The sequence below is a fragment of the Neophocaena asiaeorientalis genome, unplaced genomic scaffold (assembly GCF_003031525.2).
Source record: "Neophocaena asiaeorientalis asiaeorientalis breed wild unplaced genomic scaffold, Neophocaena_asiaeorientalis_V1.1 scaffold346, whole genome shotgun sequence".
In the NCBI taxonomy this organism is placed as follows: Eukaryota; Metazoa; Chordata; class Mammalia; order Artiodactyla; family Phocoenidae; genus Neophocaena; species Neophocaena asiaeorientalis.
The window spans coordinates 19,043-36,587 of record NW_020175400.1 but is presented as its reverse complement, the minus strand read 5'-3'; the positions used below and the strand labels follow the sequence as shown (position 1 = coordinate 36,587).

The window sequence follows — 17,545 nt, the reverse complement described above, 5'->3', positions numbered from 1 at the left end:
CAAAAATTTTTAAAAAAAAAGTGTTTAAAAAAAAAAAAAAAAAAAAAAAAAGATACAGTGTTTAGTGGGGAAAAAAGGTTGCAAAACTGTATATATATTACAAAAATTATGTACCTAAACATATAGGTGCATATTCATGATGCTTGTAATTATGTCTAGGGATGTTAATCTTTCTACAGTGAACATTATTACTTGTGTAATAACTGTAACTCTGTTACACAGCTGAAATTAATATATAACATGAAGGTCAGTCCATTCTCTTTTAAATAAGCATAGTTTAAATAGTTTACCGTATGAGCAAATTGTTTTCAGTGCAAGGAACACTATTGACTGTTAAGGATCCTATATAGTCAGTACTTCTATTCTGTGGTGAAGGAGCAATTAAAAAAAATTCTAATTAGTTACAGACATTTTAATAAAATAGATTAAAGGTGAATTATTAGAAAATTAAAATTAAAAGGCATACAAACCTCAATTTTAAATCAGATTCACAAAAAAAAGTTACTCTATCAAATTGCTAAAAAAGTTTCTAAACTCTTGCTCTCAATTTCTATATCTATCTTGTCACTGACAGGTAACAGTCCACAGACCATGCTTTCAGTACTGCTTGAAATGATTAAGAAATCTTTTTGCAGTGGACTAACAACCGTATTAAGTGGACTATATTTTGATCAGACATCTGGAGGCTCTTCTGCAATAGAAGATATTTCTCTAATAAACAGGAATATTTGGGCTCTTGCTCTACTATACTTATTAGTCTATAATGTTTTTCTAATGCTAATAGACATTTTCAACAGTCATATATCATTTTAAACCATCATTTTCCAAAAGAATCAAACACAACCTCATATAGTGGAATTAAGAGAATTAATATTCTTCAAATCATGGGGCAACAAGTAGTCATTAGGGCATTCCAAAGGGTATATGCCACATACACAGATGCACCTGGCTGACGGAAAATGTAAATGTTGGTATTGAGTTGAAGTTGCCTGTTTGCTCCCAGGGTTAAGCTGAAGAAAATGAGAAAGTTTGCCAGTCTCAAACTGGCAATGTGAATATAGTCTCTTGGGCAAAGGCTGAGTGAGCCTGTGCCACTCTACCTGAGGAATGAACCAATGATGCATTTCTGTGGACTCGGGACAAAGTAATAAAGATTATAAACATCTTACTTTATGTCGAGATTAAAAAGAATTTAAGTGTCAACTGATTCTCTGAAAATATGTAGCCTGGTCTGCAGAAATAAAGGTTCACAGTCTAGCAGTTTACTGTCAAAGGCAAAAAAAAAAATGGAAAGTGCTATGGATCAGAAACTGAGGATTCCCAACCAGTATTTACATTAATAGAGGATAGGGAAACACTTTATTCAATTACAATGTTTTTAAATTGCTGTAAGTTTAATCTGTTGGTAGAAAAATGAAAAAATACACCTAGTACAGTGCCTTACATACGGTAGGTACTCAATAGAAGTTCAATAAGAGTTCAGATCTTTGAACTGTCATAGAGGGGTAAGTCAAATGCTTTATTCTTAAGTTTTAACAAGTGAGAGGTGGAGAGCTAGATCAAAAATATGATGAGCAATGAATGATTTAGCATGAAAGGAATAGAAAGACTCTAGTAGAGTTAAGCAAAAGACAGAGGCAGAATCCAGAACTACAAAGAAGCCTCAAGAGAAAGCTGTGAAGTAGTAAATGAAGCTTCTAAAATAGTCAAAGGAAGATGCAACTTTGTAGGACTGAAGCCTTAACGGAAAAAATTTCTCACTGAAAGCTAAGAATGGTGAAATTGAATCCATGAAGAAACTTGGAGTATTAGATTCTTCTTTTTCCCCACCTCATACAAAGTGTGTGTTTTTAAAATTGAGGCATTATATACACAAATTGAGGCATTATATACATAATAGTGCATAAATCCCCATGTGCAAGCCTGATAAATTTTTACATACGTACAAACCCACATCAAGATACAGAACATTTCCAGTGCCTCCTACCAGTCAGTAACCCCACCACCACTTCCACCTACCACAAACTGGTCACCATTGATCAGCTTTGCCTGTTTTTGAACATCATGGGATCATACAGAATGTACTGTCTTGTGTCTGGCTTTTTTTTCACTCAACCTTATATTTTTGAGATTCATCCATATTTTTGTGGGCATCAGTAGTCTGCCCCTTTTTACTGCTGGGTAGTACTCCACTATACAAACATACTACAAATTTGCTTATCCATTCTCGTGTGGATGGACATCTGGGTTGTTTCAGTCTTCTGCTATTATGGATAAAGCCGCCATATATGAGCATTACTGTACAAGTCTTTTGGTGGACATAAACACCCATTCTCTTGGGTATATGCCTAGAACAGACTGCCAAGTCACAAGGCAGGCGTGTGTTTAACTACAGTAGATCAGGCCAGTTTTCTAAGGTGGTTATATCGATTTACTCTCCTATTAACGATGCTTGAGAGTTCTCATATAAAGTTATATTTTAAAAAGCTCTTTAACTGAAACACAAGGGCTTTAAGACTTTTTGGTTTTTGTATTGTTTTTTGTTTTTCCATTTTTTAGAGTAGGGGTAACATAAGCAGAGTGCTCACACCTCGGGGGATACACAAGATGATTTCAGGGGGTCTGAGAAGAAAACAGTACAACTTCTATCTTAGTTTCTTATTCTTTCACCTAAAAAGTAAATTTTACTAATATCCAATACATCAATTAACACTAGTGTGCTTATTTACATAATTATATTTATTCACTTTAGGCATACTGTGACTTATTGCCATTTGTGTGTGCCTGGTTGAGTAGAATTATGGAACATCTACTTCTAACAGAACTCTCGCTAAACGAACAAGTGGCTAAAGGAGTCCTACAAAGATGACACTAATAATGTAAGCACAAGCAAACAAGGAAATGGCCAAGCTGACAGTTCTATTCTATAATATCTCTTTAAAAGATAAAAACTGTGACAATCTAGTCAGATCTCACAAGGAGGCAAAAAAATTCCAAAAATTAGTACTTTTTAAAATATAAACTTAATCTAGTACTATTAATGACATTTTGCCAATAAGAATTTTAAAACATAAAATATCATCTATATCATCTGTCATCCCTATTAGTTTTTTTGTATTTATCTTATAATATATATAATAGTACAAAGTACATGTAGATGTAATTTTAAAGTAAATTTACACATATCAGAGATGCATGCTCTATTTTTCTTTTTTCTTTACCAACAAGGTACACAATCAAAAGCCTTCAGTAAAAAGAAGATAGGATACTTATTTGCTGGAGGCTTCACAGCTCCCTCTGGGAGTTCATCAATCCGGGCCGGCCAGTGCGGATAGCCCTTCATCTTGGCGAAGACCAGGTCGCCCGCCTTGTACTCGCGGGGCCGCGGACGCGCCATCCCGGCCGCTCCCCTTCCTGGTCGTCCTTGGGCGCCGCGAAGATGCCGGGAGGCCGCCCCCCCGCGGGCCAACAGACTGCGCCGCGCTCTTCTCTTTTGTTCTTGGCCCGGAGCTGCCAGCCGCAGCCCAGCCAATCACCACCTGGCCGCCCCCCTCCCCACCCGTCCGCGCCACATCGGGGGCGCTCCCACCGGCGTCCCCAATCCCACGGCCACCTCCTGCTGACTGGTCTCCCTCCCGGCTCCCCGCCGCGGGCCGCTTCTGCGAGTGCTCTCGGGTGAGTGGGGCACAAAGGCGCTCCAGGCCGGGGGCCGGCCGCGCGAGGGGACCCGCTACCCAGAGCATCAGGCTGCTGGAAAGAGCACCGCTCTGGAGTCAGCGACCTTGTTGGGGTCTCACCCTAGGCTTGCCCTTCACAATGCGGTGTGACCCACCCAGGGCAAGCTGACCGGAGTCACCGGAGGTTATCTCATTTGCCAAGCGGGACAGTCGGGATTCGAACACGGATCTCCATAACTCCAAAGTCCGGAAGCGGTTATGCTTTTCCATGCGTGGGCCTTATAGGCCTGTAGTTTTGTGAAAGGGACTTATTCTGGCAGGTCACTCGTTTCCAGTCCTGGCAACATTTTGGACAAAGTTTTTTTGAATCTGCCCAATGAATGCTGCCTCTCGCATCATTCTGAAGCTCATCTTTAAGAAATCAGCTGACGCAGCTCCTGAGCGTAACGGACTTTCTGTGGTCCTCATCTTGTCTCCTTGTTTGTGTCTGTCCCCTCTTCTAGGCTTTCTTGCCCTCTCCCCCTTGTATAGAAGCTACAGTTCCTCCCAGCATTTGCCTTCCTCACTTGCTGTGTAGAATTGTGCGTGTGTTTTAACCCCTGCTCGTGTTCCTTTAATGGGGCTTTAAATTCTCTAGGCTTCCTGTGGATTGTTTACTTTAATAGTGCTTAACATTATCTACTAATGCATCTCCTTACTACTTGCATCTGGTGATTTTCCTTTTTAGATATTTACCCTTCCTCACCAGTCCTACAGGTTCACCTTTTCCTGTTTTCTCACTGTAGACTAGTCTAGGTCCTTTTGCCTCTGTTGCAAGAGCCTGTGTAAGTCTTAGTGCCTTCGGGCTGCTATAACAAAATACTGTAAATACTGTAGACTGGGTGACTTGTAAACAACAGAAATTTATTTCTCACAGTTCTGGAGACCGGGAGGTCCAAGATCAAGGCATAGACAATTCATTGGTCTGGTGAGGGCCTGCTTCCTGGTTCACAGAAAATAGTCTTTTCTCTGTGTCCTTACATGGGGTAAGGGGTAAAGGGGAGGAGAGTGAGGGAGCTCTCTGGGATCTCTTTTATAAGAGCACTAATCCCATTGATGAGGGCTCCATCCTCATGATCTAATCACCGCCCAAAGGTCCCACTTCCAAATACATTGGTCATTAGGATTTAACATGAATTTTGGGAGGATACAAACATTCAATCTATAGCAGCCTGCTAATGTGTCTCCCACCTCTAGGACTGCCATGTATACCTGTCATCATGTCATCATGCCCTGCTCATGAACCTGTGAATGGTTCCTATATCCTCTTATGCCAAAACCAGATCCCTCTGACCAGCTGCCAAAGCCCTAGCTGTTGGCTGCTCTCCCCACATGGTCCTGCCTCCCTCTGGGCACAAATTAGAGATAGGGGAGAGGAGAGAAATGAGAGGGGAAAGGTGGTCAGTTGGAAGCCATGGGAGGACTTTAAATAGGGGAGGGGCACGATCATAGTTTGGGTTTAGACAGATTATTCTGGGGGCCTGGGTGGAGGTGGATTTGAGGGTGAGAGTCTGGAGGCAGGAGCTCAGCTGGCGGGTGGGGGGCTCTCTCCAGAAGAGAGAAGACAAGGGCTGAGACAGGTCTTGCTGACTCACTGAGCAGTATGTAGCAAGGAAGAAGGAGGAGTCAAAAACTCTTCCCTGGCCTCTGGCTTAAGCAATGGGATGATTAGTTTTTTGTTGTTTGTTTGTTTGTTTTTGCGGTACGTGGGCCTCTCACTGGTGTGACCTCTCCCGTTGCGGAGCACAGGCTCCGGACACGCAGGCTCAGTGGCCATGGCTCACGGGCCCAGCCGCTCCGCGGCATGTGGGATCTTCCTGGACCCAGGCACGAACCCGGGTCCCCTGCATCGGCAGGCGGACTCTCAACCACTGCGCCACCAGGGAAGCCTGGGATGATTAGTTTTGACATTCACTGAGATGAGGAAATCCATGAAGAATGGGCAATTTGGAGATGAGATCATGAGTGGTTTTGTGTGTTGAGATTTCCCGGGGTATCCAGAGAGAGATGCTTTAGTGGAGAGCTGAATACACAGCATAGGGAGAGTGGTCAAGGTAGAACATAGAGACCTGAGTGACTTCAGTAGATAAGTGGTGGCTGAAACCATGAGGGAGGTTCCTAGGAGACCGTGTAGAATGTAAAAAGCAGTGGTGAGGAAGGAGCCAGGTAACACCAACATTTAAGGGTCAGGCAGAAGAAGACGAGGAGTGTGGTCCTGTAGGAACCAAAGAATTAAAGAATTTCCAGAAGGAGGGAGATGTCCAGATACATGCCACAGGGAGGTCAAGTTAAGATAAGGGAGGCGATGGCTCCATTTAATCTGGTGATTGAGAAGTATTTGGTGTCCTTGTTGGGAACTGTGTCACTGAAATGGTGATGAGAAGAAACCAGAGAGCAGTGGCTTGAGATGGGAATGAAAGGTGAACATGTGGAAGCAGGAAGTGTAGACAGCTCATTCCCAGCAGTGGAGAAGGAATAGCCCAAAAGCATGCCGGGAGAGTTTTTCTGTTGTGATTATTTGGCTGGATTTTAAAGATTGGAGAAATTTGAGTTTGTTATTAGGAGAAGGAGCCAGTAGAGTGGTTGAAGACAGAGTCCAAAGAAGGGACACTTGATGGGGGTTTGGTTATATCGATACTGTGGAGATTTCTCCCAGTCTAGGCTTTGGTTTCAGGTTTTTAATTGAGCCTCGGCCTGACTGCTCAGCACACATTTTCTGCCTGCCTCTCCTGCCGTACCAAGTCACACTTAATGACACACGCATGTGGGATCCCCTTATAGGCTCCCTCTGACTGGTCATCGGGAATCTCCTAATGTGCTTGGCTAAGAGCCCATCTGTTTTGCAGCCAGGTTGGATGCAGACCACCTTGTCAACACAGTTTTGCCAGGGATGAAGCATTGCTCTGTGGCTTTCACTGCAGACAGAGCTTTCAGACTGGGTCCTCCGCTTTTATGCAAAGGATTGTTCCTATGGCTATTCCAGAACAATGCTCTACTCAAATATTTAACAGATAATAAGTAACCCTTTAGAGATACCACTAAGACCATTAAAAGAATCTGATGTATTTTATTTTAATCAATGTGGCCCCAAGAGCTGGTCTATTTGCTATGTCAAAATAGAATACATTAATTTTACCTGAAAATTGAAAGGATCTCCATTCACAAATGGTGATAATATCAACTTCCTTTGATCACCTGATTTCAGCATCCTCAAATCCCGATGGGCTACTACATCTCCCTGCCCTTGGCTACCTGATCTATTTTTTGCCACTCCTTACACATCCACACATGTTGTCAACCCTGTCCTGTTTTCAACCTTCCCCTTTCATATCTTGGCTCAGCTTACTGAAAAAACTCTTTTAACAGTTCCTTCAAATCTTGCCTCCCAATTCAACCATTCCACGATGCTTCAATTACCTACAATCTATTCCTCCACCCAAAATTATATAGGAGATTATATATCTAAAGCACTTGGAACAGTGCCTGGCACATACTAAGTACTCATTAAATGTTAGTTTATATTGTTGTCTTTGTTGTTAACATGGTGTGGTGAAAAGAATTATGGAAAAGGAGTTGGGAAAATTTGGTGTTACACACACACTCGGTATGTCAGAAGGGCACTCCCTGGACTTTGCCTCAGTGTTCATTTCTATTACTTTTGCCACTAGGGTTATCTCTCAAATGTCCTTTGACCCAGTCCCAGAAGAACTGGTCTCATATTCTTTGAAAGATAAAGGATCATAAGATATTGACACCTTTGTGACAGTCAAATAGAAGGACTCTAATATACTACTTGTGGTGAGAGAGGGAACTCCCACCTCAGTGTGAGCACCAGGAAGTTCTAGGTTGGCAAAAGGCATCATAAACTCAGCATCGGCCACGATGGGGCAGGGTAGGGGTCAAAGGTTGGGGTCAGCATTGCTGGAGGGAGGGTGGGTAACAGCAGCAACTGTACTCAGGCCACAATGTATAGAAACAGAGAGCCCCCCAATAATAACCCTAGATGCATGTTAATGTTCTCTGAAGACATACTTGAGTCACCTGGATCTTATTTGGGGAAGGAAAGGGATATTGTTTAGGTCCTGGGAATTTTCCTCCCTGATACTGACAGTCCAAGGCTGTTTCTATTAAGACTGTTCTCATTCTTCTGCCTTCACTGTCCTGTCTCAGGCTGAGAAACAAACTGGAGAATTTTAGTGAGTTATCAGCTATTTGGGAGAAGAGGTGATTCAATATGTAGAAAGTACTAAAGACGAAGAATTTGCAAATTTAGCGACCACTTTGGCTAGTATTGTTCCAATATTTGTGTAAATGCTGCTGAAGAGAGCCTTGGATCAACAGTTAGCATTCATCTCTTCATTGATTGATTGAACAAATATTTGTCGAATACTGCTATGTGTCAGCCATTGTTCTAGGACTAGAAGTCATACAAGGAGGATGGTGAGGGAATCAAAAACATGTCAGATGAAGTAGTGTTGCAGGAGTTACGAGAGGCCAGTGTATCTAATGGTATCCATCTGAAGGGCTGCTGTGTGGAGTGAAGGATGTGGGAGAAATGATGCGTTGCTAGCTCTAGCCCTAGCCATTGTGAGGCGTAGTAACTTCCACTTTCACCCTCTTGGAACCCTGGCCCACCGTGTAAATACAGTAAGTCCCCTACATACAAATGAGTTCTGTTCCTGGAGCGCGTTCAGAAGTCCAATCTGTCCGTAAGTCCAAAAAAGCTAGCCTAGGTACCCAGCTAACACAACCGGCTCTATAGTACTGTACCGGAATAGGTTTATCATACTTTACACAAAAAATACATAAAAAACAAACAAGCACAAAAAATAAAGAAAACATTTTGACTCTTACAGTACAGTACCTTGAAAAGTACAGTAGTACAGTACAAGAGCTGGCATCCAGGGGCTGGCATCGAGTGAGCAGGCAAGAAGAATTACTGACTGGAGGAGGGCGAGGAGGTGGGAGATGGTAGAGCTGAAGGATCGTCAGCAATAGGAGACGGAGGGCGAGCTGTGATGTCACTCACTCCTGACGTGGCTGGCACAGGTTCTGGTTCCTTGCTGGAACCAGGTGCACGCTTGCATCTTTGAAATTTCACAACTTGAAGGGGAGTTACTGTAATTAGAAATACCCTGCTGGTATGGAAGGGGAAGGGGCACGTGGAGAGAGACAGGCCCTGGAGAATGAAAGACTACAGAGAGAGAGAGAGAGAGAGAGACACACCTAGACGGCCCCCAACTCTTCTGATCTCCCTACTTAATTAAGGTGCCAGACATGTGAGTGTAGCCATCTTGGGTCCTCCAACCCCTGTAAGCTACAGGCAGTCCTTACTGAGCCTGGCTCAAATTGCAGAATCATGTGCAAGTAAATGGTGATGATTGTTTTAAGACACACAATTTGGGGATGGGTTGTTATGTAGCCATAGATAACTGAAACAGGGTTTAATTAGCAGATTAGATACAGCTAAAGAGAGCTTGTGATCTGGAAGATAGGTCAAAAGGAAAGATATTCAGACATAAGCCCAGAGAGATTAAAGGAAGGAAAAAACAGAAAAGAATGTAGTATAGCCACACCAGCTTTCTATTGGTTAGTATTTCTAAGGTATTTTCTATCTGTGAGATATGGTGAGAAAGTCTAATATGAAGTCTCAAATGTTGAGGGGAGAGAGAGAAAATGGGATAGAAGCAGTATTTGTAGCCATGATGGCCAAGAATTTTCTAAAACTGATTAAAGTTATCAAGGCATGGATTAAAAAGTATTTTGAATGATGAATTACTTGGGTTATATATATGGAGAAATAAAAATTCACAAAAAGTGAGATGAGGTGCATGGAATAAAAAGGCCCTAGATCCTAAGATAGTACAGAAAGTGGGGAAAACATATTACATTTTAATAATTTAAAGATTCATGTCATGATCTGTAGGATAACAACTAAAAGAATAATAAAAGAATTCTCAACTAATGGGTGCAATAACAAAATAGTAAAATAATACAGAACCCAAAAAGGTAAGAAAGAAGAGAAAAAGGACATAGAATAGTGGATTAAATATGAGATAAATATTCACAATTATTTTAACCCAAAAATATCAGTGATCACATTAAAGGTAAAAGGAACAAATACTCCAATTACAATTAAAAGTTTGTAAGACTGGATTAAAAAGACATTGGCGTTATGCTTTCAAGAGACGTACCGTAAGAGTACTGAAAGTAAAATGATTAACAACAACAAAAAAACCCTTGCAAATATCAATAGAAATGGCTTTACTAACATCAGACAAAATAGACTTTACAACCCAAAGCATTACTATAGATGAGTGGCTCTCAAGTAGGAGCGATTTTGCCCTCCAGTGGACATTTGGGAATGTCTAGACTTTTTTTTTTTTAACATTTATTTATTTGCCTGTGCCGTTTTTTTTATTTGTGGGGGGGGGTTCCTTGGGTCTTTGTTGCTGCCCGCGGGCTTTCTCCAGCTGTGGCGAGTGGGGACTACTTTTCATTTTGGTGAATGGGCTTCTCATTGGTGTGGCTTCTCTTGTTGTGGAGCACAAGCTCTAGGCGCGCGGGCTCAGTAGTTGCGGCACACGGGCCCTAGAGCATGCAGGCTTCAGTGGTTGTGGCGTGTGGGCTCAGTAGTTGTGGTGCACGGGCTTAGTTGCTCCGTGGCATGTGGGATCTTTCCGGACCAGGGATCGAACCTGTTTCCCCTGCATTGGCAGGTGGATTCTTAACCACTGAGCCACCAGGGAAGTCCCAGTGCCAGGTCTTAGTTGTCACATGCTGGATCTTCGTTGCCGTGAGCAGGATCTTCCTTGCAGCATGTGGGATCTAGTTCCCTGACCAGGGATTAACCCCTGGACCCCCTGCATTGGGAACTTGGAGTCTTAACCACTGGACCACCAGGGAAGTCCCTATTCATATAGTTTTGATTGTCATGGGTAGGGTCGGGATGCTACTGGCATCTAGTGGGTAGACAACAAGGATACTGCTAAACATCCTACCGTGCACAGGACAGCACCACCACACCCACTCAACAAAAGAATTCTCCTGCCCAATATGTCAATAGCACCACAGTTGAGAAATGCTGCTATAAAGGGACATTACATAAAAATAAAAGGGTAAATTCACCAGAAAAAAACCAAAAGCTTAACGCATGCGCTAATAACATTGCCCTAAAATATATAAAGCAAAAAGTTTACAGAACTACAAGGAGAAGACACAAATCCACATTTATGGTGGGATATTTCAACAAAATTCTCTTAGGGACTGATAGAAGTGGACAAAAAAAAAAGAATAAGAATGTATGTGATTTATCAAAAATCTATAAACAATAAATGCTGGAGAGGGTGTGGAGAAAAGGGAACCCTCTTGCACTGTTGGTGGGAGTGTAAATTGATACAGGCACTATGGAGAACAGTTTGGAGGTTCCTTAAAAAGCTAAAAATAGAACTACAATATGACCCAGCAATCCCACTACTGGGCATATACCCAGAGAAAACCATAATTCAAAAAGAGTCATATACCACCATGTTCGTTGCAGCTCTATTTACAATAGCCAGGACATGGAAGCAACCTAAGTGTCCATCGACAGATGAATGGATAAAGAAGATGTGACACATATATACAATGGAATATTACTCAGCCATAAAAAGAAACGAAATTGAGTTATTTGTAGTGAGGTGGATGGACCTAGAGTCTGTCATACAGAGTGAAGTAAGTCAGAAAGAGAAAAACAAATACCGTACGCTAACACATATATACGGAATCTAAAAAAAAAAAGTTCTGAAGAACCTAGGGGCGGGACAGGAATAAAGATGCAGACGTAGAGAATGGACTTGAGGACATGGGGAGGGGGAAGGGTAAGCTGGGATGAAGTGAGAGAGTGACATGGACTTACATATACTACCAAATGTAAAATAGATGGCTAGTGGGAAGCAGCCGCATAGCACAGGGAGATCAGCTCGGTGCCTTGAGACCACCTAGAGGGGTGGAATAGGGAGGGTGGGAGGGAGATGCAAGAGGGAGGAGATATGGGGATATATGTATATGTATAGCTGATTCACTATGTTATAAAGCAGAAACTAAAACACCACTGTAAAGCAATTATACTCCAATAAAGATGCTTAAAAAAAAAAGAATGTATGTGATTTAAGTAACGTAAGTAATAAACACAATCTTATTGATATATTTAGAACACAGTACCAAATATCTATAGAATACACATTTTCAAATATATATGTAACATTTACCAAAACGTACCATATGCTGGTTCTTAGAGTTAATCCCGACAACTTCCAAAGGATAAAATTAGGCATGGTGTGTTCTCTGCCCACAGTGGAATTAAGCTGTGAAGTCAGTAACAAAAAGAAAACTTGGAAATTCCAAAATATTTGGAAATTAAACAATATTTTTAGTGTCTAATTTTCAATAACCCATGAGTCAGGAAATTACAATGGAGATCAAAATATATTTTGAAGTGAATAATATTGGAAACACAATGTATCTAAACTTGTGAGATGAAGTTAAAGCTGTGTAGAGAGTCTTAAATGCATATACCAGGGGGAAAAGGATGAAAAGCAATGATCTCAAGCATTCATCTCAACAACTTAGGAAAAGAACATAAAGGTAAACCCAAAAAAGGAGAAGGAAGGAAATAACAAAAAGCAGAAATTAATAAACCATAAAAATATATCACAGGATAAACAAAGCTTGTTTTCTAAAGGGCTAATAAAATGGATAAGCCTCTGTCAAGACTGATCAAAAGAAATAGCGAAAGAACAAATAACAAATGAGAAATGAAAAGGGGGACATCACTTCAAGTTCTACAGATATTTAAAATAATAAAAAAGTCATTGCAGACAACTTTGTGCTGTTACATTTGGAAATTTAGATGAAACTGACAACATACTAGGAAAACACTTCTTACCAGAATTCAAACAAGAAGAAAGAGAACTGTGACTAGTCCTAAATGTACTACCGAAAGAAATTCCATCTGTAAGTGAAATCTGCCCCCAAAGAAAATGCCAGGCCCAGATGGCTTCACTAATATATTACACCAAACATTTTAGGAAGAAATAGTGCCAATTCACAGAAACTCTTTCAGAGAATAGAAAAAGAGAGAAGACTGGAAAGTTGTTTTATGAGGCCAGCACAATCTTAATATCAAAATCTGACAAGTATATAATACAAGAAAGGAAAACTATATACCAATCACTCTCACAACACAGATAAAAAAATCTCAACCAAAATGTCAGCAAACCAAATGCTGGTATACATAAAAAGAATAATATATCATGACAAATTTGAATCTAATCCAGAGTGCAGATTGTTTAACATTGAAAATTAATGTCATTCACAACATTAATATAGTAAAGGAGAAAAATCACATGATCCTTTTAAGAAATTCAGGAAAAGTGATAAAATTCAGCATATATTTTTAAAGCAACAGCAAACTAGGAATAGATAGGCACTTTCTTAATAGAATAAAGGGTATATACAAAAATCTATAACAAACATCATACTTAATGGTGAAACATTGAAAATTTTCCCTATGACTGTGAACAAGGCAAGGATATCTGCTATAACACCTTCTGTTCACGATTGCACTAGATTCTTTAGCTTATGAATTAAGGTAAAGAGAAAAAACAGGGACTTCCCTGGTGACACAGTGGCTAAGAATCTGCCTGCCAATGCAGGGAACAAGGGTTCCAGCCCTGGTCCGGGAAGATCCCACATGCTGCGGAGCAACTAAACCCATGTGCCACAACTACTGATCCTGTGCTCGAGAGCCCACAAGCCACAACTTCTGAAGCCCATGCGCCTAGAGCCCATGCTCTGCAACAGGAGAAGCCACTGCAATGAGAAGCCCGCATGCCACAATGAAGAGTAGCACCTGCTCACCGCAGGTATAGAAAGCCTGCGCACAGCAATGAAGACCCAACGCAGCCAAAAATAAATAAATAAAATAAATAAATTTATAAAAAAAGAAAAAAAAACGAAGTATGAGGATTGGAAAAGAATAAATGTACTGTTATTTGCAGATGACATAATTATGTATGTACTAAGTCTAAAAGAACCTATAGATAAACTATTAGAATTAATAAGTGAATTCAACAATGTCACCAACAAAAGGTCAATATAGAAAAATGATCAATTGCATTTCTATACACCAGCAATAAACAATTAGAAAATGAAATTTTAGAAATGCTATCATTTTCAATAGCATCAAAAACACCAACTGCTTAGGAATAAATTTCATGAAAGATTTGTTAGAACTTTGCACAGAAACTATATTATTTAGAGAATTTAAAGAAGAACTAAATAAATGAAGAGGTATACCATTTTCATAAATTGGAAGACTCAATATCATAAATGTGTTATTCCTTCCCAAGGTGATGTATGGAATCTAATTAAACCAAATTAAAATCCCAACAATTTTTTTTGGGGGGGGTGAAAATTGACAAGCTGCTTCTAAAACATGTATAAAATGCAAGGAGGTAACAATAGCCAAGACAACACTAAAGAAGTGAGTAAAAAGACAAACCACACAGAGTGTGAGAAAATATTTGCAAGACATGTAATCAACGAGGGGCTTGTATTCAGAAAATACAAAAAACGCCTACAGATCAATAAAAGGAACAATCCAAAAGAAAGATGTTTAAAAATCTTGAACAAGCACTTCACAAAAGATGTTAGGCCTATGGAAGAAAAAAAAATGAAAAGCTTCTCAAATCATTAGGTATCAGAGAAATGCAAATTAGAATAATAATGAAATACCACTATCGTCCTAAGAGAATGGCTGAAATTAAAAGCACAAACAATTCCATGTGTCGGCAAGAATGTGGAGTAATTGAAACTCTCAAACACTGCTGGCAGAAGTATAAGTTGGTATAACCAATTTGGAAAATAATTTATCATTATTTTACTGAAGTTGAATATATTTACTAAAGTTTAATATAAAGCAATTCACTCCGTAGGCATATAAATGTGAACATAAGTACAACAAAAGTCATGTACAAGGGTTTTCTTAGAAGTGTTATTCATAATAGTTAAAACATGGAATAAGTCCAGATGTTCATCAACACTAGAATGGATAAATAATGGAACAGTCATATAATAGAATAATTTATGGGATGCAATACCCATAAATACCATAAATACTACCACATGTAATAATATGGATTAATCCTATAAACATAATGTTGAACAAAAGTAGCCAGGCACATGAAAGAATAAGTACTATGAGATTCCATTCACAAAAAGTTCAAAAGTTATCCATGGTATTAGAAGTCAGGATAGTGGTTATCTTTAGGAAGGAAGATGGAGATAATAATTGGGAATGGGCACAGGGGACTTTTGGGTGCTGGTAATGTTCTGTTTTTCCATCTGGGGGTTGTTTACACAGGTGTGTTCACTTTATGATAATCACGCTGTACACATGGTAGGCATGTTTCTTCACATCTTTATAATTGTTATACTTGAATAAAGTTTATTTCAAATTAAAAATTGGTGGACTATGGCTTAAAAATTCTGAAATCAACTCCATGTACATGGTTTTATGTCTAATGTTTGCTTTCCTTGACAAATCCCTAAAGGATAAAGAGGATTTCTGACTTTCAAAGTGACTTCAGGAAAGGGAGATAATTCTTAGAAAGTATACAGAATCCTTTCCAGATCATCAAGGACCACTTACCAATAAAGTTTGAACTTCTCAAGAAGAGAGACTATTTCATTTACTTCTGTATGCCCAGCACCTATCACAAGGTCTGACCTAGCTTTAGGCCAGGGATGGCAAATAGATTTCACTAACTGTGCCAACTCCAAATTATTAATAATGGCTACCTGGAACACCATGTAGGAGAATGTATATTGAAACTGCGTCCAGGATCAGTGGGAAAGATTCTGTGTTCAGTTAGCAGTGTCTGCCATATGTACCAGATAAAAAATGATGGCACACACAACACGTACCTGTCATTTGTGGCTTAAAGAGGCCACAACCATGGGATCTTGGTTGATGACGCAGAGCACTCAATTAAGAGAATTGTTTGCCCAGGAACTCACCATAGGACCAAAGGCTTTTAAGCTAATAATGGATGATATTAGAGAAAAGTCAGTGAATCAACCTGTAGAAATAATTACTGTGGAGGAAGTAAGTTTTGATGGGAAGAAAAATAATAGTAAAGGATGTTGGCAGTAAGTCAAAGTGAAATGGAAAGGGAATCAGAAATAGTACTTATGACCTCCAGTGTCTACACATCAAATTTTCCCAAACAAATACTGCTTTTTTAGGATATTCACAAGCAGGTTTCCTAACATTTGTGAGACCCAGGCCAATAGTGTAAATTGAAGCCAGGTATCATACAAAAATATTTAGAAGTTATAAGTCAAGCTAACATACTGTTAGATAAAATATGTTCTGCCCACTTACTTTGGCAAGCGTACTTTCAAAATGATAAAACTGAAAAATGTGTAAGCAGCTATAATCTTTATGTGATTGAAACATGGCAAAAATCAAAGATGATGGATATAATTATTATCGTGCAGGTCTTCCTGTTCTGTTGATGGTCCAGTGATGTTTGGGTGAGTAATAAATTAAAGGTATACATGGTTAATCAATTGTTTATACATTTACTCCATAACATTTATTTTCCTGCCTTCATTTCAGCAAAATCAAGATTTCCATAACATGCATTTTATTGATAATGATGTCAATTTGACATTACTAATGTCTGTAATATAACACTGTAGTTCTTGGATGATTTAAAAAAATTTTTAAATTCTTTCAATTTGGAGAAATGTTGCTCTGGTGGGGCAGTAACAACTATAATTGCCAATATTCTCAAAGCAATACCTACATTTGGAAAGAAACCAAGAATTTTACATATTTTATATATCATGTATATCATGATATGCAACAATGGGGTTGCATATATAAAATGATTATTACAGAATATAAAAATATTTTAATTTCATCATATACTGTTAATATTTATTATGATTTTTATCATCTTCTAAAGGAATATCTGTATACATATAGTATTTATTCAGTTATTTTCAAATATTTTTCAATGTTGAAATATTCTTTAGAAAACCAGAATAGCAGTATCTTGCTTCATTGGTGCAAATTTCTCTTTAAAAGACGACTACTTCTTGATTTAATTTGACCAGAAAGGGGTCTCCACAGAATTAGTTTTAGGATCATTTGTAAGTAAATCCTCTCCTTCAGAATCAAGCAAATTGTCTGTTTCCATGTTCTGATATCCTACTATTTTATTGGACTATCACTTTTTTTGCATATTTCATATGTAGCTTCTTTTGATTTAGAAAAACATGTTCTCAAAAAATTAAAAGCATTAATCCTTTTAAAAGTGAAATAGTTTTAAAAAATAAACTTCTGCTAATACTTTTAGTAGCAAGCAACAGTTTATACCAAATAACTGGATAATGCAAATTCAAAATTATTCTAATTTTCCAACAAATACCATGATTTGTTTTTCATCTGAGGATTTTCTGTGATTTCACTGAACTCTTTTTGGGCATTTCATATCTTGTCTAAATTAAGTCTAATAGACTTAACAACATTCAGCTGGATATAATTAGTGTCCTAGAATGGATGTAAGGTCACAGCTTATATATATTTTCATCAATATTGTTCTATCTTTGGGCAGACCTAGAAAAACTGTAAGGGAGGAAAAAAACTATGCCTCTGTCTTTTTCAGTTCTGTGACTGGGGCCTGAGAATTAAACTGACAAAGACAGATTAACGAAAGGAAAGGCACACAAATTTTATGTGATGTTAGTATTTTAATCTTTACATGCATGGAGGCCTT

General features: G+C 39.1%; 1 protein-coding gene across 1 annotated transcript in view; it reads right to left on the bottom strand.

Annotated features, from left to right (window-relative positions):
* The window catches only part of HDGFL3 (HDGF like 3), a 68,754-nt gene extending 65,290 nt beyond the window's left edge, over positions 1 to 3,464 (bottom strand). Inside the window, exon 1 of the mRNA XM_024766493.1 lies at positions 3,290 to 3,464. Coding sequence (XP_024622261.1) covers positions 3,290 to 3,397 — 108 coding nt within the window. The 5' untranslated portion in view covers positions 3,398 to 3,464. The remainder of the gene's footprint in view (positions 1 to 3,289) is intronic.
* Positions 3,465 to 17,545: the final 14,081 nt, after the last annotated feature.